General features: G+C 43.2%; 2 protein-coding genes across 2 annotated transcripts in view; one reads left to right on the forward strand and one right to left on the reverse strand.

Annotated features, from left to right (window-relative positions):
- Positions 1-14,420, forward strand: part of LOC307249060 (low-density lipoprotein receptor-related protein 1-like) — a 101,820-nt gene extending 87,400 nt beyond the window's left edge. Inside the window, exons 55-89 of the mRNA XM_080025660.1 lie at positions 507-694; positions 815-998; positions 1,096-1,181; positions 1,320-1,439; positions 1,720-1,907; positions 2,501-2,706; positions 2,822-3,010; positions 3,094-3,242; positions 3,330-3,423; positions 3,544-3,660; positions 3,797-3,916; positions 4,419-4,541; positions 5,038-5,163; positions 5,279-5,395; positions 6,139-6,245; positions 6,531-6,663; positions 6,799-6,921; positions 7,042-7,164; positions 7,382-7,522; positions 8,041-8,178; positions 8,297-8,416; positions 9,012-9,277; positions 9,362-9,543; positions 9,662-9,768; positions 9,879-9,998; positions 10,147-10,323; positions 10,455-10,595; positions 10,702-10,875; positions 11,085-11,246; positions 11,422-11,605; positions 11,717-11,824; positions 11,926-11,999; positions 12,132-12,225; positions 13,633-13,777; positions 13,878-14,420. Of these exons, the coding sequence (XP_079881786.1) occupies positions 507-694; positions 815-998; positions 1,096-1,181; positions 1,320-1,439; positions 1,720-1,907; positions 2,501-2,706; positions 2,822-3,010; positions 3,094-3,242; positions 3,330-3,423; positions 3,544-3,660; positions 3,797-3,916; positions 4,419-4,541; positions 5,038-5,163; positions 5,279-5,395; positions 6,139-6,245; positions 6,531-6,663; positions 6,799-6,921; positions 7,042-7,164; positions 7,382-7,522; positions 8,041-8,178; positions 8,297-8,416; positions 9,012-9,277; positions 9,362-9,543; positions 9,662-9,768; positions 9,879-9,998; positions 10,147-10,323; positions 10,455-10,595; positions 10,702-10,875; positions 11,085-11,246; positions 11,422-11,605; positions 11,717-11,824; positions 11,926-11,999; positions 12,132-12,225; positions 13,633-13,777; positions 13,878-14,018 (4,967 nt within the window). The 3' untranslated portion in view covers positions 14,019-14,420. The remainder of the gene's footprint in view (positions 1-506; positions 695-814; positions 999-1,095; positions 1,182-1,319; positions 1,440-1,719; positions 1,908-2,500; positions 2,707-2,821; positions 3,011-3,093; positions 3,243-3,329; positions 3,424-3,543; positions 3,661-3,796; positions 3,917-4,418; positions 4,542-5,037; positions 5,164-5,278; positions 5,396-6,138; positions 6,246-6,530; positions 6,664-6,798; positions 6,922-7,041; positions 7,165-7,381; positions 7,523-8,040; positions 8,179-8,296; positions 8,417-9,011; positions 9,278-9,361; positions 9,544-9,661; positions 9,769-9,878; positions 9,999-10,146; positions 10,324-10,454; positions 10,596-10,701; positions 10,876-11,084; positions 11,247-11,421; positions 11,606-11,716; positions 11,825-11,925; positions 12,000-12,131; positions 12,226-13,632; positions 13,778-13,877) is intronic.
- Positions 14,421-15,904: 1,484 nt separating this feature from the next.
- Positions 15,905-25,603, reverse strand: dtx3lb.2 (deltex E3 ubiquitin ligase 3L b, tandem duplicate 2). The gene is made up of 15 exons (XM_080026634.1): positions 25,558-25,603; positions 25,174-25,225; positions 24,868-24,924; positions 23,640-23,829; positions 23,333-23,496; positions 22,074-23,240; positions 21,743-21,960; positions 21,567-21,632; positions 20,797-20,818; positions 20,438-20,472; positions 20,084-20,123; positions 18,055-18,244; positions 16,887-17,911; positions 16,568-16,785; positions 15,905-16,457 (listed from the first exon to the last, which is right to left on the reverse strand). Exons 2-15 carry the CDS (start codon positions 25,207-25,209, stop codon positions 16,388-16,390), a joined length of 3,498 nt encoding a protein of 1,165 aa, XP_079882760.1. The 5' UTR covers positions 25,210-25,225; positions 25,558-25,603; the 3' UTR covers positions 15,905-16,387.
- Between the last annotated feature and the right edge of the window lie 181 nt (positions 25,604-25,784).

The raw sequence follows: 25,784 nt of genomic DNA on the forward strand, positions 1-25,784 counted from the left end.
CGCCAAGACAAAGGACAAGTAAGATGAGTATATAGTTAAAGGAATACTTCACCCATACGGAACCAGTGTTCTATCATCATAAAATCACTATTATAATATAATGAATGAGGTTTTTCTTCCCTCAGTCTTCCCTTGGCCCAGCTGTCCTGTTAATCCTAACCCTACATTGTACCATGCGTGATGTCACACATGGGAAAATGTAGGGTTAGAGAGTGAGTCCATAAAACACTCTTTCTGCCTTTTCTCAGGCTAGGATGAACCAATTTCTAAAATGTTTGCACATTTATACTACATAGGATCTCAGAGTTCAATACACCTTCATATTCCCACCGGTGAAGTAGGTCTTTAATGAATATAAGAGTGAATATAGCACCAATACTTGTTACCTTTCTGGCACCTAGAAAGCGCTCTGAGGCTCTGAAATAATATCTGCCGCACCGGTCGACATTTTCCTCATCATTTGTTTGTTTGTTTATTAATGTAATGTTTTTCTTTCGTTGGAACAGAGAAGAAATGCAACGACTCTGCCTACGCCTGCAACAACGGAAACTGTATCAACGAGACGCTGCTGTGTGACCATAAGGACGACTGTGGCGACGGCTCCGACGAGCTGAACTGCTTCATCAACGAGTGCCTGAACAGCAAACTGAGTGGCTGCTCTCAACTCTGTGAAGACCTGAAAATAGGCTTCAAGGTAAGCTTAACACCATCAAACTTCCGACACGAAATTCTCCCGCTAATAGACGCGTAAAAAAAAAAATTAAATAAGCAGCTTGCGCATTGTTGCTTTACCGTGCTCCGTACTCCCTCACAGTGCAGATGCCACCCCGGCTTCCGTCTCAAAGACGACGGGAAGACATGCGTGGACATTGACGAGTGCACCACCACCTACCCGTGCACGCAGCGCTGCATCAACACACACGGCAGCTTCCACTGTCTGTGCGTGGAGGGATTCCAGCTTAGCCCTGAAAACCCCACCATATGCAAATCCACCTCCGGTAAGAAGTCATGACGAGATTAATCCAACATCCAGTAAAGGGGGTTTAAAATGTAAATCCACTCATGTATGTATGATGATGTCTCCCAATCCTGCAGATGAGGAACCCTTCTTGATCTTCGCCAACCGCTACTATCTGAGAAAGCTCAATTTAGACGGCTCCAACTACACACTGATCAAACAGGTGAGACTCGCACATAGTACAGGATGTGTCCCTCTTTGAAGGGCTTAGGAAGCCTGTATAGTTATACTGTCCTAAAGGGGCTTATACTGTATATATATCGCTGGCCCAGACTGATGCAGCTCTCCTCTACTTTGACAGGGCTTGAACAATGCCGTGGCTCTGGACTTTGACTATCGGCAGCAGATGATTTATTGGACGGACGTGACGACCCAGGGCAGCATGATCCGACGCATGCACATCAACGGCAGCGATGTTCAGGTCAGTGTGTGCGTGCCAGCGTCTAACCTAAGGAGGATAGGGGAGAGTGAATTGTACTGATAACACATTCTCGGTCTTAACATAATTAAATACTGACATTTGAAATGAGTAATTAACCTTTGTGTGTGTGTGTGTGTGCGTGTGCGTGTGCGTGTGCGTGTGCGTGTGCGTGTGCGTGTGCGTGTGCGCGTGCGCGTGCGCGTGCGTGTGTGCAGGAAAAATAATGAAATTTCTCATTGTAAGTATACTGAAAGTATGTGCTGCTTGCTCATTTGTTTAGGTCCTTCACCGCACGTCACTCAGCAACCCAGACGGGCTGGCAGTGGACTGGGTGGGAGGGAACCTGTACTGGTGTGATAAGGGTCGGGACACTATCGAGGTGTCCAAGCTGAACGGAGCGTACCGGACAGTTCTGGTCAACAACGGCCTGAGGGAGCCACGTGCTGTGGCTGTGGACGTGCGCTATGGGTAAGAGAGTGACACTACCCAACCATCAAGGATCTGAGTCAAAAAGTAGTGCAGCGAAAGTTTGATTGTGCATTATATTAACATCAATTCATGTACTGCTCAGTTATACTTTCCAATAATATACAGTCAATTTAAATTAGACAGTTGTAGCGAAGCGTTTGAAACTTGTTTAGATATAGGTGCTACCAGGAACTTTTAAATATTGCTGAAACAGTCTTATTTTTCCTCTGATGATCATGAATGACATGTAACAGCAAACAAGACCATCAGTGCAAAGATTGCAATTTTTATTCAGTATTTCTTAATGTCTTTGTCATGGGTACGCTCACCCAGGAACATCCGCTGGCGTAGTAAAAACACTACCGCTTTTGTCCAAAGGGGGTGCAAGAATGAACACACACTGAAAGTCCCTCGGTACACCTTTAACATCATTCGTGTACTGCTAAGTCAAACTTTCCAATTAGATGTCAATAGCTTACAGTACATTTATATCAGACACAGTTTTTGCGATGCGTTTGAAACGTGTTTAGCAGCATAACAAGACATCTGAAACCTAGTGGATTCTGTAACTAATACAGCACATCCGTCGACAGGTACTTATACTGGTCAGACTGGGGTGACACCCCCCACATAGGAAGGATCGGGATGGATGGCAGCAACAGGAGCGCCATCATAGAGGATAAGATCACCTGGCCCAACGGCCTGACGCTGGACTTTGTCAACGACCGCATCTACTGGGCCGATGCTCGAGAGGACTACATCGCATTCGCCAGCCTGGATGGCACCAACAGACACACTGGTAACACACAGAAGCTTCAGTTAGAGTGTATTTGTGCCCATTGACAGTTGCTGTTACTTACTTCCTTGCCTGTGCCCCCTGTAGTTACTTACTTCCTTGCTTGTGCCCCCTGTAGTTCTGGTCCAGGATATACCCCACATCTTTGCCATGACTTTGTTCGAGGAGTTCATCTACTGGACAGACTGGGAGACCAAGTCCATCAACAGGTGTCATAAAACACTGGGAGTCAACAAGACTGTGCTGATCAGCACCTTACACAGACCCATGGATGTCCACATTTACCACCCGTACCGCCAGCCTGAAGGTAAAAACTAAGTCGACCATCATTGATGGCAATATCTTTATGTCCTGCTACCTGTCTAATGATGATTTTCCTTGTTTCTTCAGTGGCCGAACACCCATGCCAAGTCAACAACGGAGACTGCAGCAACCTGTGCCTGCTCTCACCTGGAGGGGGCTACAAGTGTGCCTGCCCCACTAACTTTTATCTGGCAGCCGATGGCAAACAATGCCTCTCCAACTGCACTGCAAGCCAGGTGAGCCACCTTGTCGCTATTGTTTTGAACATTTGCTTGTATTATTCATTGGATGAAAATATTAACATTTCTCTTGCGTTCCTTCAGTTTGTCTGCAAAAATGACAAGTGCATTCCATTCTGGTGGAAGTGTGACACTGAGGACGACTGTGGGGATCGCTCCGATGAGCCTGCAGACTGCCGTGAGTGATGAATCCAGCCTGACCACTATTAGTTATATAATAATAAATCATTGTTGCCAGTAAATTGTTTGGTTTTTGATTCTAGTTAATAATGTGCTGTTTTTTTTTTTATCACTGTAGCCGAATTTAAGTGCAGACCGGGCCAGTTCCAGTGTGGCACAGGCATCTGCACCAACCCGGCCTATATCTGTGACGGAGACAATGACTGCCAAGACAACTCTGATGAGGCCAATTGCGGTACACACACACACACACACTCTTGCAGCACATACCAACAGCATTTGAATGCTTTCCCCATCCCCCCCATAGGTGTACTTATATGATAACCCATATCCTCTGTTACTCACTGATTGTTGTCTTTCAATATTTCTAGACATCCATGTGTGCCTGCCGAGTCAGTTCAAATGTACCCACCCGAGTCGATGCATCCCGGGCATCTTCCGCTGCAATGGACAGGACAACTGTGGCGAGGGAGAGGATGAGAAGGACTGCCGTGAGTCTAAAATTGTTCTCATATTTCTCCCAGGCTCTCAATTTTTTTTGCCTAGCTAGTGGCAGCTGCCTAAGGATGGTCGTCGTGGTCACTATAGTATGTCGTATACATTCTGTCCAAAATCTCATGAGCAGATAGGAAATTGCCGAACACTTTCACTCTCCCCAGAAGTACCTCTGTCCATTTTGACCTTTTGCTGTAGCGTCGCCCCTTAAGCCAAAGGGATATTGCATAGTGTAATTGCCGTGACATTTGCCGATACATATTCACCATCCGCTCCAAAGGGCCGTCACATAGAACTTTTCTGTCCTGCTATCCTGAGGTCAGAATTTACATTTAAGTCACTTTGACCGGAAGGTTGTGAGAACAGGCAAAAATCGCCACGTAATGATTATCACAGTCTCCAGGCGATTCAGAATTCATATTAAATGGGTGAGATTTTGTTTCAAGAGGGAGCAATTCTTCTGTATTTATTGGTGTATTTTGTCTGTGTCTTGTGCAGCCGAAGTGACGTGTGCCCCCAACCAGTTCCAGTGTGCCATCACCAAGCGCTGTATCCCGCGGGTGTGGGTGTGTGACAGAGACAATGACTGTGTGGATGGATCCGATGAGCCGGCCAACTGCAGTAAGTACAGTATAACACCCACTGCTCAGAACATATTAAATACATTCAATATTGAGCATGGTTTCGTCAGTATAGGATCTCTAATATTGATGATAATGGGAGTCTCTGGATGTCAGAGAATTAGATTTAAAAAAAAATATATACACTTGGAGAATATTGCACTGGTGTTTGGAGCTAAAACAAAAGGAGACAGAGTGCCGAGTGTGGAGAGAGACTGCTGTGCGCGCTGAGATGAGAGGAAGAGTTTCCCGAAAATCGAATTTTTGTGATGTGAATATTCGTGTCAGGTTGCTCTATAGCAGTTTTTAACAAGAAATTAAGACCAGAAAAGTAGTATAATAGGAGATCTTTAAAAAAAGGAGCATTTCACTATGGTTACCTAGTCTGATAATTCCGTGACACAAAAAGAGTGAATATACCCCCCCATCCCCCTCCCCAAATCCACACATGTCTAGCCTCAATGTGTCTTACCCATTCATTCCTGTTTCTCTTGCAGCTCAGATGACCTGTGGTGTGGATGAGTTCCGCTGCAAGGACTCGGGCCGCTGCATCCCGGCGCGCTGGAAGTGTGACGGAGAGGACGACTGCGGAGACGCCTCAGATGAACCCAAGGAAGAGTGTGGTAAGGAGGGACAGAGTGCTAGAATGGAGGACATTACAAAGGACAGGACGTTTAGTAATAGTAATACTTTCCCAAAGCTTGTACTTAAAATCCTCTGTGTCTGTTTGGTGCTCAGATGAGCGGACATGTGAGCCATACCAGTTCCGCTGTAAGAACAACCGCTGTGTGCCGGGCCGCTGGCAATGCGACTACGACAACGATTGTGGGGACAACTCCGACGAAGACAAGTGTGGTGAGTGTTTTTTTTCTGACTTTTTTTTGGGGTGAACACTGCTGGCCCACTCACACAGCCCCAACCACAGCTCACAGTCTCTACGCAAACAATGATTTATATTATGTCATATGAGCTCTACTGTCAGCAGACTTTTCACATGCATCGGCGTCACAGCAGTGTTCAGAAATGTGTCACCTTTCACCATGTGTCTGTCGGTCGAGACTTTGATTTATTTCTTTATGTTTGCGTTGATTAGTTCTGTGAAACCATTTGCACATCTCACATCATCTCATGTCTATTTTTGCATCTTTTCACACTGGCCTGTTGATGTGAGCCAGAGGTAGGTGTTTACACACTTTCAAGCTCAACCATCCACACCCTCCCCTCCCCCCCCCCCCCCTCACCTGTCCCCTGTGCCCACCCCAGCTTGTTTTTTTCTGTTCTGTTTGGCCTTCTCCATCCCTTTTCAATCCCACTAGCTCCTCTCTAGCTCCTAAACAATGTTGTACCATTCCCACCTCTGTGCCCCCATGATGAGTCAATCCTGTGAAATGAATATTACCTGCCTTGTTTTATACACGTTTGTCTGGCTCTCAAACAGAGCACCCTTTAGTTCTTTTTGCAGTCTGCTCTATTCCCTCCTTTCTCTTCTCTTCTCCTTCCCCTTACGCCTCTCCTCCTTGCTCCTTTGCCTCTCTGTTTCGGTTCCAAATGATCCTCTCTTCCGCCTCCCTCTAAAGCCGTCTCCTCTCTGCCCTCAGTGCCTCGGCAGTGTTCGGAGAGCGAGTTTTCCTGCACGAACGGCCGCTGCATTGCCGGTCGTTGGAAGTGTGACGGGGACCACGATTGTGCTGATGGTTCGGATGAGGTATATAGCGCCCACCAACCATTTCCTTCTTCCCCGATTTAAGATTTTGCTTTGAATTAAAAAAAAATATATTATTTACTTTATCGTAGGAGCAATAATTGGTTATCATCTGTCATTGTGCACATCTACAGCATCCTACACTTATTTTGTGTGTGCAAACAATTAAAAGAAAATAGATAAAAACATAAAAAATAAGATAAATAAAAATAAAAGAGAAAAAAATTGAAATTTGACACAACCCAGGGTCTAACTAACTACTTAATATTCATGTGTGTTTGGGTCCAGAATGGCTGTGATTTGAAGTGTGACAGTGATCAGTTCCAGTGCAAGAACGGCCATTGCATCGCCATCCGCTGGCGCTGTGACGCCGACGCCGACTGTATCGACGGCAGCGATGAGGAGAAATGTGACAGCGGTGGTAAGAAAAACACACACACACATAGTCTGATATATCCTGTATAATGTTGAAGACGTGGATGCATTTAGAAGCAGTGGCGGTTGGTTATGTGTCATTCACACACACTCTTCTCTCACTTCTCTCGTGGTGTTTCAGTGGGTAGACACTGCCCCCTGGATGAGTTCCAGTGCAACAACACTCTCTGTAAACCCCTGGGCTGGAAGTGTGACGGCGAGGACGACTGTGGAGACAACTCGGACGAGAATCCAGCAGAGTGCGGTGAGAGAACCGCCTGTTTTTCACATATTGACATAGATTCCCTAGAGTCCATGTATTGTGTACCCTGCTTTAACACAATGTCTCTCTCCCTCAATGTTTCTCTCTCTCTCTCCTGTTTAGTTCAATTCCAGTGCCCGCCCACCAGGCAGTTCCGCTGTCATAATGATCGCGTGTGTCTGCCTGTATCCAAACGCTGCGATGGTGTCAACAACTGCGGCGACAACAGCGATGAAGTCAACTGCCGTAAGTTTTGTTTCGCTATTGTTTGAAACAATTAAACAGACTGACAAAGAGAGACACCTCTTTCACAGCTTACTGTCAAGTCACATCAACAATTCAAGAATGCATTTCTAGTTTTACTTTCAATAGGATGTGACTGCACATCGTAGATTTGGATTGGCTTTTGCATTGTGCATTCAGAGTTTTGACAATGACCTGTGTGATCCCTATACTCCTCTAGAACTGCCTGCTCCCACACCGGTGTGTCAGAAGGATGAGTTCCAGTGCTCCAGTGGCCGCTGCATCAGCTCTGTCCTGCGCTGCAACTATTTCAACGACTGTGAGGACTACGGCTCGGATGAAATCAACTGCAATAAGAAAGGTGGGTTGGGTCACGTTCTAGGGATGTCTCATGTGACAGTGTAGTAGAGTCTGCGAGGTTATCAGTGTGAATGCTGCTGATGCTACCATACATTACTGATCTGCTGATACGTTATGAATATGAACCGTCCAGAGCACTTAGGTGGTCTGGGACAGGTCTACTTACTGTCCCCAGAGTTAGGACTAAACAAGGAAAAGCAGCTTTTCAGTTTTTATGCTCTACATATCTGGAACAAACTCCCAGAAAACTTGAGGTCTGTTGCAACTCTCAGCTCTTTTAAATCAAGTCGGAAGACTTTTCCGTTTCCATTTTAACCTGCAATTTTATTGTATTTAAATGTTCTATTTCTATTCATTAGCTTTTAAATGTTTTATTTCTATTCATTCGCTTTTCTAATGTGTATTATGTATTTTAATCTTGCCCCTGTAAAGCACTTTGAATGGCCTTGTGTCTGAATTGTGCTATATAAATAAACTTGCCTTGCCTTGCCTACCTGTTTTTTTTTCGTTGCCCTGCAGACACGGTGCTGAATGACTGTCGCAGTAACAGGACAGTGTGCGGAGATGGAGACGAGGCTCACTGTGTGGTCAACGGCACCGACTCCTTCTGCTCCTGCAAAACCGGATTCGAGTCCAATGGACGAAACAAATGTGAAGGTAGAGTGTTTTCAATGGTTGACCATACTGTGCATTATCTTACGTTGGCTCACATCTGCTCCTGAAGACTTCAAGCTATGTGCGATGCGTATCATGTGTACCTTGGGTCGTTTCACAGATAAGAACGAGTGTAAGCAGTTTGGAGTGTGTTCCCACATCTGCAACAACACCAAGGGGGCCCACAAGTGCAGCTGCCATAAGTACTTCACCAGAATCAACGACACCTGCAAGGCTGATGGTGAGTAATCCTACAGCTTATGTTTATTATGTATGTACTAGGGGTGAGCCCAAGCAGTCAGCTATTTTTATGATACGAGCAAAGGAGTCCGATTCGACTGGCAATCTAACAGTAGAATGGTTTCAAAGTGTGGTTGTGAAACAAGGATCATTGAGGCATGAGGGCAGTGAATGTTTGAGTTTACATGGAATTGCTCGGTTTCTCCCAATAAATCATGATATATCGCCTATTGTGGTTTAAATATCAGCCTGTTATAGCCTACTGTTCGTAGAAATTGGAACATAACTCAAGAACTTTTAATCAATCTCATTGGTGTGTGTTATTGTGTTATAAATCCAATGGTAGACTAAGTTGCAGTTAAATTAATTCTTATGCCAAGTCAAGAAGACTGTTATCCGGTGTACAAAAAGAAATGTCGCAAATAAGAATATGGATCAATGGGCAAAAAAATAATTATTATTCAACGATTAGTCGACCTGAGGTTAGGCTTGAAAAATGTAATTCGATTATGTCAATTCGTAGTCGATGACACCCCTAGTATGTACTGCATTGCTTCTCTGCTTTGCTCTTCTAAAATAACCTGTTGGATCCCCAGCTCCGAGACAAGTACTCTACATCGCTGACGACAGTGAGATCCGCAGCCTGGACCCTTCCATGCTCAACTGGCGCTATGAGCAAATCTTCCAGGGTGACGCCAACGTGCGCATCGACGCCATGGACCTGCACGTTAAAACCAACCGCATCTACTGGACCAACTGGCACACCGGACGCATTTCCTCCTACGATCTGCCTTCTTCCTCCTCCTCCCCCAATAGCAACCGTAACCGTCGCCAAAGTGACTCGCGGGTCACAAACGTGGAGGTAAGTGTGTCGCTTTGTGCTTTGTGCTTATGCATGCACACAATGTTAACTTGAGCGCTTTAACTCCGGTGGCTCTGTGCTCAGATTCCTGATCTGAAGATGCCCCGTGGCATTGCTGTGGACTGGGTGGCAGGGAACTTGTACTGGACTGACTCTGGCAGAGACGTCATCGAGGTGGCCCAGATAAGTGGAGGCCGCCACCGCAAGACGCTCATCTCCGGCATGATCGATGAGCCATATGCCATTGTGGTGGACCCCCAGAGAGGGTGAGCAGATTTTAGGGGAACTGGGGGGGGGGGGGGGGACTTGTGGAGAAGAATGCAAATGGAGATTTAAGTGCTAACACCCATGATTAATCAAGCCTTTTAATGTCCCCTTCATTAGAAAAATGTACTGGGCGGATTGGGGGAACCACCCCAAGATTGAAACAGCTGCCATGGATGGAACCATGAGAGAGATGCTGGTAGAGGAAAACATCCAGTGGCCAACAGGTACAAAATGCACACATGCACAAACACAAATACTCAGTACAAAAAGTGCAAGTCTTTAATCTTTCAACCAATTTTCTAATAGTTCTCCCTCTCTCCTTCACCACATATAGGACTAGCGGTGGACTACTTCAACGAGCGTCTGTACTGGGCCGATGCTAAACTCTCTTTGATCTGCAGTGTGAGGCTGAATGGCAGCGATGCAGTGGTGGCTGTGAACAGCATTAAGAACAGTTGAGTAGCATGTGCTCACGATGGCACAACGTGTGTTATGTGGGCAGACAATGCAAGGATTTGAAAGTTAGCCTATACAGTGTGTGTGTGTGTGTGTGTGCAGCTTCCATAACATGCCCCCCCCCCCCTCCCTCCGTTTTTACACAGAGCTCAATCACCCCTTCAGCATCGATGTCTTTGAGGACTACATCTATGGCGTCACTTACAGTAACAACTACGTCTTCCGAGTGAATAAGTTTGGCAGGGGACCCATTGAGAACCTGACGACTGGAATGAACCACGCCACAGATATCGTTTTGTACCACCGCTACAAGCAGCCTGAGAGTGAGTAGAAAACAGACAAAACTCCCAACTGCAGCAATGCTTACTAAATCAAAAATGGCAAAGCAGAACGGACCAAAGCACGTTGTTATTTCCTTATTTGTAAAACCCGCTTCTCTCTTGGTCTCCGTCAGTGGCTAATCCCTGCGACAGGAAGAAATGTGAATGGCTGTGTCTGCTGAGCCCTAGTGGGCCGGTCTGCATCTGTCCCAATGGACGCACGCTGGACAACGGCACATGTGTGGAGCTGCCCACTCCCACACAGTCTCCTATCTGTGAGTAAACACAAGCTTCCGCATACAGAAAACACACTGACACTGGACTCTTGACTCTTTATTCTTCTGTGTCACTTTAAAACAATCTTTCATTCATTATCTACAGCTCCTCCAAGTGGACCCTGCTTGGTCCAGTGTATGAATGGTGGCAGCTGTTTCCTGAATGCCCACAAGCAGCCCAAGTGTCGCTGCCAGCCTAACTATGGAGGGGATCGGTGTGAGGTTGACCAGTGCAGGGACTACTGCAAGAATGGAGGCACATGCACGCCTTCCCCTAGAGGTAGGATATGGGCATTGCAAACACGTTTAGGCATTTTTGCTAGTTGAGTATTAAACATTGTAGTTAAAAAAATGTTTGAATAGGCTAAAATATGGCTTTGCAGGCCACCACTATGCTTCTGTTGCCCCAGTAGATTGGCACTCTGTCTTTTTTATCATTCTTGCTTGGCCTTCCAATGTTTATTCTTACATATGTCTGTCCTTCCGCAGGTTCTCCCACCTGCCGATGCCTGCCAGGCTTTACAGGGCCATACTGTAACCTGCACACCTGTCAGAATCACTGCCAGAATGGAGGCAATTGTACAGTCAGCGCTGGAAACCAGCCAACCTGCCACTGCCCCTCTGACTTCCTGGGCGACAAGTGCCAGTACAGTGAGTGTTCCCACTATTAAGCTAACTTGCATATTAAAAAAAATATATATTTCTGCTGGCCAAAGAGGAACATAACAGTTAAGTCATATTTGCAATCAATGTACCTTTACAAGATTATGATGTAGCTGGCAAGCAACGCACTTATTTGTTTGTGTGTGTGTGTGTGTGTGAACAGGAGGCTGTGAGGGCCACTGCCTGAACAAAGGAACTTGTCTACAGAGTGAAAATGGCTCCAAACATTGCCGCTGCCTGCCTCAGTTCAGTGGCAGCACATGTGAGATTGATAAGTGTCACTATTGTCGTGATGGCGAGTGTATCCCCAGCAACAGTTTTCCATCGAGTGGGGACTTCACCTGCCGGTAAGAGCCCCTCGCAGACACATGATAAACTCAAAACAAACGGATGCACACATGCAAAGTTGTCTCACCTCATTCTCATCGCTATACTCATCACTGTTTTGTCTTCGATAGCTGCACAAATGGTAGAATCCAGCCCAGCTGTTACACATGTGACACAAATGAGTATTGTGCAAATGGCCAGTGCTCTATAAACCCCGACACACGCCTTCCAGAGTGCAGGTGAGGAGGAGCAGTGTTTTTTTTTTATCCATAATTGTAAACAGTAGTATCATCACATGCCTGCAATAACAGTTATTTCCTCCATTCTTGTGTGCGTACAGATGCTCACCTGGCTGGGCGGGGCATCGCTGTGAGTCCGTGTCCAGCAGCGACAGTGACTCAGGTTCAGGTGGACGTAAGTTGACACACTTTCTACCACAAAATCAGTAATAGAAGTTCCTTAAATTGGAGATTATTTGAGGATGACTTTTGCTAAAAAATTGCTCTTGGGCCATTCTCATGTTTGTGTGTGTTCTTGTGTGTGTAGGCACAGCCTCCATAGTGATCCCTGTGCTGCTACTGTTGCTGCTGGTTCTGCTGGCTGCAGGAGCGTTGCTCTGGTACAGAAAAAGGATGAGAGGGTGAGCAACAGTTACACATTTAAAACGAGAGACGGTCGACACCTCTTTTTTCTTTTCTTTGTATTCCCCATTCTCCCTCTCTCATTTTCTTCCTTCCTTCTCTCCTTTCTACCCTCTGCACTTTTCCTCTCCAATCTGTAATGGCATCTCTTCTGCTCCTCAGGTCTAGCCAGCGGGGCAAAAACGGCTCCAGGCGCTTGCGGTAACATTTGCCAGGGTTACACTTTCCTTTCCATACCCTCATTCAAATCTGCATCCTCTCTCTCTCTCTCTCTCTCTCTCTCTCTCTCTCTCTCTCTCTCTCTCTCTCTCTATGTCTTTCTCTGACCCATAAGTCTTGGTTGCTGTGCAGTGTTTGGTCCTGTGGTGAATGTCGCGCCATTCCCCCAGATGTTCATGGGAGTTGTAGTTCATCCTGCTTTTACAGTATCCCTCCTGTGAGAGCGTCTCCAGGGCAGATCTATTGAAAGGATGCATTGAATAGATCTGTCTATGCACTAGCCAGTGCTGTCCATCTTATTGTGCCATATTGTACTTACTGTACTGTGCTGTGGTTTGTATTGTGGTTGTGTCTCTCGTAGTGAGAGATGGAAAGCATTCTTCAAAGCTTAAATTGGAAAATGCAATGTGAAAAATCCAGTATTTACTTCAAAGTAGATTCCATCCAGCCTGGTAAGACCAGCCAGATCTCGCGTGAGCTTTAAATTTGTTTCTCTCTCATAGATCAGTGTTATTTCTCCAATCTCCATGGGTAGGAGCCGGTAAAAAAAAAAATGAGCGGGCCAATCAGGACCCGCGTTATGACCTAACTTTCATCCCTTACTGGAAGGCAGCTTCTGATTGGTTCTTGTGGTCGTCAATCTAGCCTACATTCACACCTGGCCCTCGCCACTTTCTGTCCATTAAGTCTCGATTGACGACTACACAAACCAATCAGGGACTGCCTTCCACTAAGCAACAAACATTACGTGTGAATGTGGGCTCTGATTGGCCTGGTCTTTTTTTGACCAGCTCCTCCCTGCAGATATTGGAGGAATGCAGACTGATTAGCGAGAGAGAAACGACTGTGAATATCTTGCTGGTTTCACCGGGGCCAGATTCCATCACGGATGCAGATATTCACATAGTTTACATAATCTATTGTGGATTTATTGTGGTCTTATGATAGTCTGCACATTAGCTGGCTCCTATCCAGGTCCACTGTGTCTGAATCTGTCATGGGCTACTTGAATGCTGGGTTTGTGTTTGTGCCTGTGCTGTGGCTTAGTCCCCTCAGCCTGGATGGTGGGGAGTCATGGCCCCTCCCTCCCTCCATAATGTGGCTGTGTCTCTGCTTGCACCGTTAAGGCCCCCTTAACCTTGAATAAGACTCAAAGGTATGACTTAGCCCCTTCATATTTTGTTTAGGGCCAAGGGCTTCCAGCACCAAAGGATGACCAATGGGGCCATGAATGTTGAGATTGGAAACCCCGCCTACAAGATCTATGAGGGCGAGCCTGAGGACGACGCCGGGGAGCTTCTGGATGCAGACTTCACGCTGGACCCAGAGAAGGTGAGAGGAAGAAATACCAGGCATTTTGATACATACACAAATGTTATAGCCTATGCACATATGTTTAATAACTAATGGCTGATTTTTGACCCATCTACAGCCCACCAACTTCACAAACCCAGTATATGCAACTCTGTACATGGGAGCTCAGAACAGTCGCAACTCTCTGGCCAGCACAGACGAGAAGAAGGAGCTGCTATCGCGTGGAGACGAGGAGCCCCTGGTGGACCCCCTGACATAGACTGTCCTTTGGCCTGGATCACACTATTCCAAACACACCCCTCTTCTTGCCTTTTAAAGAAAAAAACTAAACAAAAAACAAACAAAAAAAATCGATAAAAAGTGTGAGAGAAAATTGATAAAAAGTGTGAACACTGTATAAAATGTACAAAAATGAAGGACTACTTTTGTATGTGATTGCAGTATTATATTTTGTTCTTTTGAGATTCCTTTGGTCACAAATGAATAACATTTTCTATGAGAGATTTTTAATTTACACTTTGTCCCTTACCCTTTACCTAAATAGCCACTACCTCTGTGCAAAATGAAATGGAAACAAGAAAATCAGAAGAAAAGATGCTATCATTGGAGCAATTTTAATTTTTTATTTTTGTATGAATTGTATAGATAAGAAAAAAAAACATTGTTCCATTTCACCAGTGCCAACTGTTTGTTGTTTGTGTTGACTTTGAGGGGGAAAGGCAAAACTCAAAGTTTTCTAAATCGGTACATATGTTGTCTTGCCGGGTTTCTTGGTGAGATTGTGTGAGACAGATTTGTGATAGCACCGTTTGTGTATAGCACATGTAAAATGTCAATACCAGATGGCAACTACAGTATTTCCACATACTTTCTTCTCAGAGAACAATGTTCATCAAACGATTGTGTTGTCTTCCTTGCACAGAATTCACATTTTACGGTATAGTGTATGCTGTAGGCTTTCTGCCGTAAAATGTAAAACAGGTATGTTCGTTTTTATCACATTGTATGACAGTTGGAGCTTGTGTGTTGCTGATCAGAGAGAATGAGAGGCATTTTGGTGTGTGATTATGGAGTTAATGAGTGAGGAAGTCGGTTGTGGGTAAACATTCCAGCTAGAGCGGTGGGTGGAGATAACCGATTAAATATATTGGTAATGGTGATTGCCTTTATGGGTGGCCAGGTGGCTGTGCGAACATGCCTAGGCCACGGCTTCCTCCTGAAGGAAAGAGAGGCTGCAATTACGGTAAAATGGAAGAAAAAAAACGTTCTGATGGGTCTTTCGCTTGTCTTTTATTTCTCTGGTCATATTTCGGTTTTTGTGAAAACCAGCTAACATCTGGCTTTGTGAGTAAATGTAACTTTCTCCCTTTTAGGGGATTGAAGTCTGTCCGTTCACAGTTTTGTAATGACTCTGTCTGAAGTGCATTATGTTCATTTGGTCCTTAGCGTTTCTCTGCTCTCCTTGAGCTCTTTGTAATCTCTCACTCCTGTGCCCTGCTGCTGCTAATGCTACCATTCTGGTCGCTCTGACACATCCTTACGCTCAGCCTCTGTCCCAAAATGCTGCTTCTGTTAGAAATGTGTCAGCCATATCTTAATGCATGTGAAAAGTAACACCGATCTTTAATGTAACTACAATAACACGCTTTTATTTTGCTTACCTGTCAGCAAGTGTTATTTTACGCCGTTGTATATGTTTTGTCTTTAATTGAGACGTACAATCATTTTACCTAAAGAACATTTTTGCAAAATCATACATGCATTTTTCAGAATTGTTTTTTGATTAGTCCTTGTGTTTTTTTTTGTTTTTTTTTAATGAAAAATGACACATAGCTTTTATAGTACACAACGCATGGAGGCTCAGACTTTCTTCTGGAAAGAGAATAATGTTTAATTTTTGCTGGAGTACTTTACAAACTAAATAGCAGATATTGTTATAAAATAAACTTTCAAAAATTGTACAGAAAACAAGCAAACGTGTTGTTGTTTTTGTGCTGAAAGAGACATGAAGAACACTGTGATGAGTCAGGGGGTTGGTTGGTTTAATCATTTATTAGTTATCAGTAAATCAGATTTTGTGAACAGTAAATTACAATGTATTTGTGCACATATCCCTATACTGCTATAACCAAAGAAGCACTTTAACAATCAACACAAAATGGAGGAAATTCACCCTCAAAGAAAATTGTGCTCAATAAGTGTTACAAAATCACAAACTCTTAATCTGTAAATGCTGTCTGCAGCACCTTAAAGCAACCCTTACTGATACAATATAACATGAAAAGTGCATTCTAATGATTTGCTTGTTTTAAATAATCATCTTGTTTACACTTAATAAGTTTCTTATTGCAACATACATATTCAAGCATGTAGACTGTTTCCTTCTTTTTCATGTCATTTGAGGCTTCCTCTACTCGTTGCTAAAGCCTTAAGCTGTAAATGCTGTTTGCGGCACGTCAAGGCAACCCTTACAGAGAATATGAAAAATATCAAGAGAAGAGAGAAAGCATACAATACAATAGTATGTGTATTCCAGTAAATTTGTTTTGTTTTAAATAATCTTTTTTTGTGTGTGTGTGTGTTTGTGAAGAAAAAAAAACTCTCCTCAGGCACTTTGTATCAAAGTGTTCACTCAATGCCTTTAGCCTTCAGCTCCTCCTTGACTCTGCTCAGGTAGTCAGGATCAGGATACCCAAAACTGTGGACACACAGTATAAACAATAGTTACTGTAGAAAATGTTTTGACATGGCAGTAGACTTTACTTTAAAGTGTATTTTCCAAAGGACTGAGATATTTGGCCAACGTACTTCTGTGGTCCTCCTGTCTTTGAGGTTTTGTGGTGAATGTCATTCCAGGTCACCACATTCTCCATCCCAGTGGTTATGGACGTCCCAACAGTAAAGATGAGCTTCTGGTCAAATGCTTTCTTCAACAACAAAAACACTTTGTTGCCCTCTTTGTTGTCTGGCAGATAAGCTGTTCTGGTAATGCCAGAGTAGTACTTCCCAGGATTCGGATGCCTTTCCTGCATCAGGGGAGTGAGAGATCAACATAACTGACAACCATGTTAAGAATGAAATAATAAATGTATATGAATATTATGTATGTATAAATGAAGGTATTTACCGTTTGCACTCCACCGTGGATATCATAGGTGATCTCTATAGTGCCGTAGTACGGGAATCCAGAGAGAGAAGATCGATTACGTCGGCTTGACATAGTTCCCTCTGGCTGGTTTCCCTGCACGATACCAAAGACATTTCTACATACAGGACAGAAGGGACCCATGATTTCCGTTGACTTTCTCAGGCATTCCTCACAAAATTCATGTGTACACTTAAGCCGTTTCTTATTGGTGAAGGCATCCCTGCATATAGGGCACTGGTCATCTTCATCATCTCCTTTGGCTGTGGCTCCGCCTCCCCCTCCATTGGCCATGTGTCCACTAGAGGCCCCCTCCCAAGGAAGAACATTGATCAAGCTGTTGGGCCCAGTGGCCCCATGGTCTGGCTGGTTTCCCTGCACGATACCAAAGACATTTCTGCATACAGGACAGACGGGACCCATGCTCTCCGTTGACCGGCTCAGGCATTCCTCACAAAATGCATGTGTACACTTGAGCCGTTTCTTATTGGTGAAGGGATCCTTGCATATAGGGCACAGGTCATCTTCATCATCTCCTTTGGCTGTGGCTCCGCCTCCCCCTCCATTGGACATGGGTCCACTAGAGGCCCCCTCCCAGGGAAGAACATTGATCAAGCTGTTGGGCCCAGTGGCCCCATAGTCTGGGGTGATTTGTATGGGTGATGTGACAGTCTTCTGGTACAGATGAAGAAGAGCTCTGAGAGCATGACTCTCCATTGCCACGTTTCCTCCAGATTTCTTGTAGCAAGCATTGACTTCGACTTTGCCTTGACTGATGACCGAATCCTTGAAGTTCACATCAAACCTAGTCATGATCTTAGCTACTTGCTCAGAGTAGAAAGTATTCATCTGCCACCAGCAGTGTTCCTCCATGGTGACTCCAACAACACCCTCTGGTATTTGTGTCTGTGGCTTTTGCAGTGTCAGACTAATAGATGCTATTGTGACTGTTTTCCCATCTTTCATGGTCAGTGTTTTTCCACTCAGGGCCTGAAGTTCTCTCACGGCTAAAAGAAGACAAGCACAAAGTGAATATGCATCCAAAAGAATTAAGAACAAAACAGATCATTATTGAATTAGGGCATTAGAATAGTAAAAGATGTGCATTTAAAGGTGTTTTGCTTTAAAATGACAAAAGGTCATACTGTACCTGGAGCAGGTTCAATCCTTATCACAGCACTCCCTCCATCTTTGGAGACATTTAAAACTGTGCAACTTCTGCGAGGTGTGCTTTTGTTGGCCCAAATCTGAAGAGCCATTTCCAGTTGCATATTACATTTCTGCTGTGGACAGCCATCTGACCACTTGACTGAGAGAGAGACTTCGACTTCATCTTTATGCTGTGATAAAGGAACGTATTACAATACATGCCACTGGTTTGAAAGTAGCTTTTCCTGTAGACATTTCCAAATTGTACAAATAGGTGATTCACCAGACACAGTTTTTACTCATTTTAAACAGTGTGACTGAAGTTAGCTCCTTATTATTTTTCTTTGCATGTTCTGTATATGGTATAAGATAGAAAAAGATCACATACATAATGTTATGGAAATTAATATTGTGTAAATGTTTATATACAGTATAGTAAATAGTAAAATATTGTGTATATATGTATATATATATATATATATATGTATATATATATATATATATATATATATATATACAGTATATATATATATACACACACTCACCGGCCACTTTATTAGGTACAGCGGTTCATTTTCTTGTTAACACATATAACTTATCAGCCAATCACATGGCAGAAACTCCATGCATTTAGGCATGTAGACCTGGAAGGGCCCACTTATTGAGGTTAAAACCGAGCAACAGAATGGGGAAGAAATGGGTTTTAAGTGACTTTAAACATGGCAATGTTGATGGTGCCAGAAGGGCTAGTCTGAATATTTCAGACACTGCTGATCTACTGGGATTTTCACGCAAACCATCTCCACGGTTTACAGAGAATGGTCCGAAAAAGAAAAAATACCCAGTGAGCGGCATTTGTGTGGACGTAAAATGCCTTGTTGAAGTCAGAGGTCAGTGGAGAATGTGCAGACTGGTTTGAGATGATAGAAAGGCAACAGTAACTCAAATAACCACTCGTTACAACCAGGGAATGCAGAATACCATCTCTGAACGCAAAACAGGACCAACCTTGAAGCAGATGGGCTACAGCAACAGAAGACCCCACCGGGTGCCACTCCTGTCAGCTAAAAACAGGAAACTGAGGCTACAATTCTCACAGGATCGCCAATATTGGACAATAGAAGATTGAAAAATCATGCTTGGTCTGATGAGTCTCGATTTCAGTTGCGACATTCAGATGGCAGGTTCAGAATTTGGCGTAAACAACATGAAAGTATGGATCCATCCTGCCGTGCACCATCAACCATTCCATGAGTATACTTATATTTAGGCTATTACTTTCTAGACCCTGTTATTGACAGGAGTGACTTGACTAGAAAAGTTACTATCAGTATATCTGGCTTAGGGCCCCCCTGAGCCCTTGGGCCTGTGCCCGTGCAGTAATCCACCCCTGGTTCTGTGGTCACGCCCCAATATCTTAGTAATTTCAAGAGTGCTGCATCCCTCTGAAAGACTTTTTACAATTTTTTACTTTTCAGAGTCCGTTAAATCTCTTTTTTTGCCCATTTTGCCTGAGGAAGAGAAGCTGCCTAATAATTATGCACACCTTGATATAGAGTGTTGATCTCCTTAGGCCACACCTCAACTCATTACACAAATACACAGCACCTGGTATGCTTAAATCCAATAAGCACTTTATTTATACAGCTTGAAGTTGGGAAATATGCATAAAAATTATGATATGGCCAAAGTCCTCACTTGCTTAATAATTGTGCAGAGTGTGTATATATATATAGGCTTGTGCGTGTCTTGTGTATGTCATTGGAACGTAAAAAGTAAAATTATTCCATAAGGGTAGACAGGATATTTCAATAAAAAAGGACAGTCGCCTAAATCAATTCTTAAAAACACAAACCATTTAAAAAACTGTTAAAAATGATGTATGTTAATAACAGTAGGCTACTATTCATGAAGAATGTCTCTGTGAACATGTCTCCATATTCACCTACATCACAGCATTATCGTATGTCTGACTCTTTCATATTGTTTTAGTGTTTGGCTTGCAGTCTTGGCTGCTAGCAGCTACTTACAAAAGACATTGGCTCCTCTGTCACTTTGATAGTCTTCCTCCTGTTAAAACACAGAAAAACTTGTTCCATAGACGAAAGCAATGTTTGTTGGAATTCTCTGCAGATTCAAACAACCTGTCCTTGAGCATACTTCGTATATTTCTAAACAAACTAAACTACTGCATTCGATATTTTAATGGTTATATTAGTTAAACTGGAATGTTAAAGCTCGATGCAAATTTAGATAACGACAACATTGCTTCACACTATTTATAATTTTCAAGACGTTTAACACAATGTCATGTCACAGACTTTCTGTCTACTAACATACGACATGATAAATACATGCATTTCCTACGTAGGCCTATGTCTTACCCTCTGTGCTTCTGGCTTTCAACGTTAGCGTCTTCCTGATAAACGAAAGTAAAAGTATTATAGCTCCGCGAGACACGTGACGTATATCCTCGCTCCGACAGGTTGCAGCCTCTGTCCCAAAATGCTGCTTCTGTCAGAAATGTGTCAGCCATATCTTAATGCATGTGAAAAGTAACACCGATCTTTAATGTAACTACAATAACACGCTTTTATTTTGCTTACCTGTCAGCAAGTGTCATTTTACGCTGTTGTATATGTTTTGTCTTTAATTAAGAGACGTACAATCATTTGTTTTTTGATTAGTCCTTGTGTTTTTTTAATGAAAAATTACACATGGCTTTTATAGTACGCTACACAACGCATGGAGGCTCAGACTTTCTTCTGGAAAGAGAATAATGTTTAATTTTTGCAGGAGTACTTTACAAACTAAATAACAGATATTGTTATAAAATAAACTTTTAAAAATTGTACAGAAAACAAGCAAACGTGTTGTTGTTTTTGTGCTGAAAGAGACATGAAGAACACTGTGATGAGTCAGGGTTGGTTGGTTTAATCATTTATTAGTTATCAGTAAATCAGATTTTGTGAACAGTAAATTACAATGTATTTGTGCACATATCCCTATACTGCTATAACCAAAGAAAGCCTTTAACAATCAACACACAATGGAGGAAATTCACCCTCAAAGAAAATTGTGCTCAATAAGTGTTACAAAATCACAAACTCTTAATCTGTAAATGCTGTCTGCAGCACCTTAAAGCAACCCTTACTGATACAATATAACATGAAAAGTGCATTCTAATGATTTGCTTGTTTTAAATAATCATCTTGTTTACACTTAATAAGTTTCTTATTGCAACATACATATTCAAGCATGTAGACTGTTTCCTTCTTTATCATGTCATTTGAGGCTTCCTCTACTCGTTGCTAAAGCCTTAAGCTGTAAATGCTGTTTGCGGCACGTCAAGGCAACCCTTACAGAGAATATGAAAAATATCAAGAGAAGAGAGAAAGCATACAATACAATAGTATGTGTATTCCAGTAATTTTGTTTTGTTTTAAATAATATTTTTTTGTGTGTGTGTGAAAAAAAAAACTCTCCTCAGGCACTTTGTATCAAAGTGTTCACTCGATGCCTTTAGCCTTCAGCTCCTCCTTGACTCTGCTCAGGTAGTCAGGATCAGGATACCCAAAACTGTGGAAACAGAATATAAACAATAGTTACCGTAGAACATTTTTTGACATGGCAGTAGACTTTACTTTAGAGTGTATTTTCCAAAGGACTAAGATATTTGGCCAACGTACTTCTGTGGTCCTCCCGACGTTGAGGTTTTGTGGTGAATGTCATTCCAGGTCACCTGGTTCTCCATTCCAGAGGTTATGGACCTCCCAACAGTAAAGATGAGCTTCTGGTCAAATGCTTTCTTCAACAACAAAAACACTTCGTTGCCCTCTTTGTTGTCTGGCAGAAAGGCAATTCTGGTAATGCCAGAGTAGTACTTCCCTGGATTCGAATGCCTTTCCTGCATCAGGGGAGTGAAAGATCAACATAAACTGACAACCATGTTAAGAATGAACTTATCTCCAAATAATAAATGTATATGAATATTATGTATGTATAAATGAAGGCATTTACCGTCTGCACTCCACCGTGGATATGATAGGTAATCTCTATAGTGCCACACTTTTTAAATCCAGGTAGAGGGTAGGGAGATTTAGTGTATGACATAGTTCCGTCTGGCTGATTTCCCTGCACGATACCAAAGACATTTCTGCAAACAGGACAGAGGGGACCCATGCTCTCCGTTGACCGTCTCAGGCATTCCTCACAAAATTCATGTGTACACTTGAGCCGTTTCTTATTGTTGAAGGTATCCCTGCATATAGGGCACTGGTCATCTTCATCATCTCCTTTGGCTGTGGCTCCGCCTCCGCCTCCGCCTCCCCCTCCATTGGACATGGGTCCACTGGAGGCCCCCTCTAACTGCTGAACATTGCTCAAGCTGTGCTGTGGGCCTCCAAGCCCAGTGGCCCCAAGGTCTGGGGTGATGGGTGATGTGACAGTCTTCTGGTACAGATGAAGAAGAGCTCTGAGGGCATGACTCTCCATCGCCGCATTTCCTCCAGATTTCTTGTAGCAAGCTTTGACTCCGACTTTGCCTTGACTGATGACCGAATCCTTGAAGTCCACACCAAACTTAGTTATGATCTTAACTACTTGCTCAGAGTAGAAAGTATTCATCTGCCACCACAAGTGTTCCTCCATGGTGAGTCCAGCAGCGACGAGAGGGTCTTTGATGTGCATGACAATGTTCGGTGATGTGTCTTCTTTAGCCTCCCATGTAGACTCTCTGTCAGGTGTGTTGGTATCTGGTTTTACATTTAAGGACTTAGTGACAGCTTCCTGACTCTGTGTAGGCCCACATATGGTCACTTCATCAGAGAACAGAGTAAGCAGAAGCTTGCTCTCCTTTTCCTGGATGATTTTCAGTGTGGCCTCCAACTCTTTTGGATCCACTTTCTTGAGGGGAAAGGTTGAGCCATCGGAGTCATCTAAGCACTTCTGGACAAGGCTTGTGAACTCAGAGAGAGCTTTTTCAGGGTTTCCGTCTTTCCGGTCTACTCCAAATGTCACGTTCACGTCTGCTTTGATTTTGACTCCATTCTTTTTCTCTACACGTTGAATTTCCTCCTTGTAGATGTGGTTCACATACCAGAAATGGCTCACTGCGATAGAGCATGTAAGAGCCTGGTCTCCAGCTGTCGGAGCAGCTGCTGAACTGCTTAAACTACTTTGTTCCACCTGTTCCAGGTAAAATACAATTTCTTAATAAGGTAAAAAGCATTCATTTTTTAATGTAATTCATTCATATGGATTTTATACACAGTACATACATCTTGTGGCACTGACACAGGTGAAGTGGGAAGGTTCATTGAAGCATCCTCTGGTATTTGTGTCTGTGGCTTTTGCAGTGTCAGACTAATAGATGATATTGTGACTGTTTTCCCATCTTTCATGTTCAGTGTTTTTCCACTCAGGGCCTGAAGTTCTCTCACGGCTTAAAAGAAGACAAGCACAAAGTGAATATGCATACAAAAGAATTAAGAAATTAAAAGATCACTACTGAATTAATGCATTAGAATAGTAAAAGATGTGCATTTAAATGTGCTTTGCTTAATAATTCAAAAGGTCATACTGTACCTGGAGCAGGTTCAATCCTTATCAAAGCACTCCCTCCATCTTCGGAGACTTCTAAAACCTTGCAATTCTTGCGAGGTGTGCTTTGGTTGCCCCAAGTCTGAAGAGCCATCTCCAGTTGCATATTACATTTCTGCGGTGGACAGCCGTCTGACCACTTGACTGAGAGAGTAACTTCAACTTCATCTTTATGCTGTGATAAAGGAACGTATTACAATGCAATTGAAAGTAACTTTTTTTCCTGCGGACATTTCCAAATTGCACAAAAAGGGTTTTCACCAGTGACACAGTTTATACTCATTGTTATACAGTGTGACTGTTAATTTAGCTCCTAATTATTTGTATTTGCATATTTGTTTAAAATAGAAAAAATATCATACTTAAAACTATGTACACCTTTATTTCATCCAAATATCTGCACATTTCATCCACACAGCAGGCATTCAGAAATGTTTCTGGGTCTTGTGCCCCATTATAGCTGTATGTTAAGCAACTCCCATGTATGTATGTATGTATGTATGTATGTGTGTGTGTGTGTGTGTGTGTGTGTGTGTGTGTGTGTGTGTGTGTGTGTGTGTGTGTGTGTGTGTGTGTGTGTGTGTGTGTGTGTGTGTGTGTAGTACGTATATAGTGTGTTTTCTGTATGGCACTGGAACTTTGTTAAAAGCTTAAAACAACTTTATTAATAAAGTTGTTACCATGCAGGGCCAGAATATAATAGAAATATGACTTTAGCCGACACAGCAGAGAGCAACAGGCTAGGATTATTTGGCACTGTCATGCTCTATTTTGGGAACTTTTTACACTTTCACTTTCCCATACACTCCCAGACAGAAAAAACATACGAGAGCCTGCAGGACATAGGCATGGATTACTTTATGCACGGCTTTAAGTTCCTAAAAACTGCTAATGTCTTATAAAATGAAGGGGGGGGGGAGGGGGAATCCCTCTGCCAATGTCTTCAAACTCTGCATACATTTAAAAACTTTACAGCCTAATGATTGAAGTGACCCACCTACAGGCACAGGCACAGGCACACACACACACACACACACACACACACACACACACACACACACACACACACACACACACACACACACACACACACACACACACACACACACACACACACACACACACACACACACACACACACACACACACACACACACACACACACACACACACACACACACACACACACACACCCCGAAATAAGCCTACCCACCTCAGCCTCCTGGATTGGCTCGTCAGTGCCGCTTGCTGTATATATGTCAGCTTCACCCTATTCCACAAGGGTAGACAGGATATTTCAACAAAAAGGAAATTGATTCTTCACAACACAAACCATTTTAAAAGTTGTTGAAAATGATGTCTGTTAATAACAGTAAGCTACTTTTCATATAAAAGAATGTCTCTGTGAATATCCCCATACTCATATCCTACACCACAGCCTTATCATATGTCTTTCATATTGTTCCAGGCAGTGTTGAACTTTGGTTTGCAGACTGGCTTATTGTTGCTTGCTACTCACAGTGTCCATGGGCTCCTCGTTGTCGATGCTGGACATTTTGATAGCCTTCCTCCTGTTCAGAGAAAATACATGTTCCATAGAAGACAGCAATGTTTGTTGTGGTTCTCTGCAGCTTCAACCAACCAACAGTTCTTTACTTTGCGTATTTCTAAATAAACAGAACGAAACTACTGCACTCGACATGTTAATGGATAGTTAAACAGGAATGCTAACGCTCGACGCAACTTTCGGTTACGACAGGTTTAATGTAAACTTGTACATGCTATAACATTGCTACCGACTATTTTTACTTCAAAAACGTTTAACACAATGTCATGTCACAGACTTTCTGTCTACTAACATACGGCACGCTACATAAATGCATTTCCGACGCATATGTCTTACCCTCTAGGCTTCTGGCTTTAAACGTTGCGTCTTCCTGATAAACGAAAGTAAAAGTATTGTAGCTCCGCGAGACACGTGACGTCACGTGATATTTAGCTTTCGTTGTTACTTCGGCCCGCCTACATAATAGATTCTGATTAGTTTTACAAATGAATTATTCTACTAATAAATATTAAGCTGTTAAGCTGCTAATCAAATTATCCTCGGGGCAACCAGCTGCAACATTA

The sequence above is a fragment of the Ammodytes marinus genome, assembly GCF_949987685.1.
Source record: "Ammodytes marinus genome assembly, chromosome: 4".
Classification (NCBI taxonomy): Eukaryota; Metazoa; Chordata; class Actinopteri; order Uranoscopiformes; family Ammodytidae; genus Ammodytes; species Ammodytes marinus.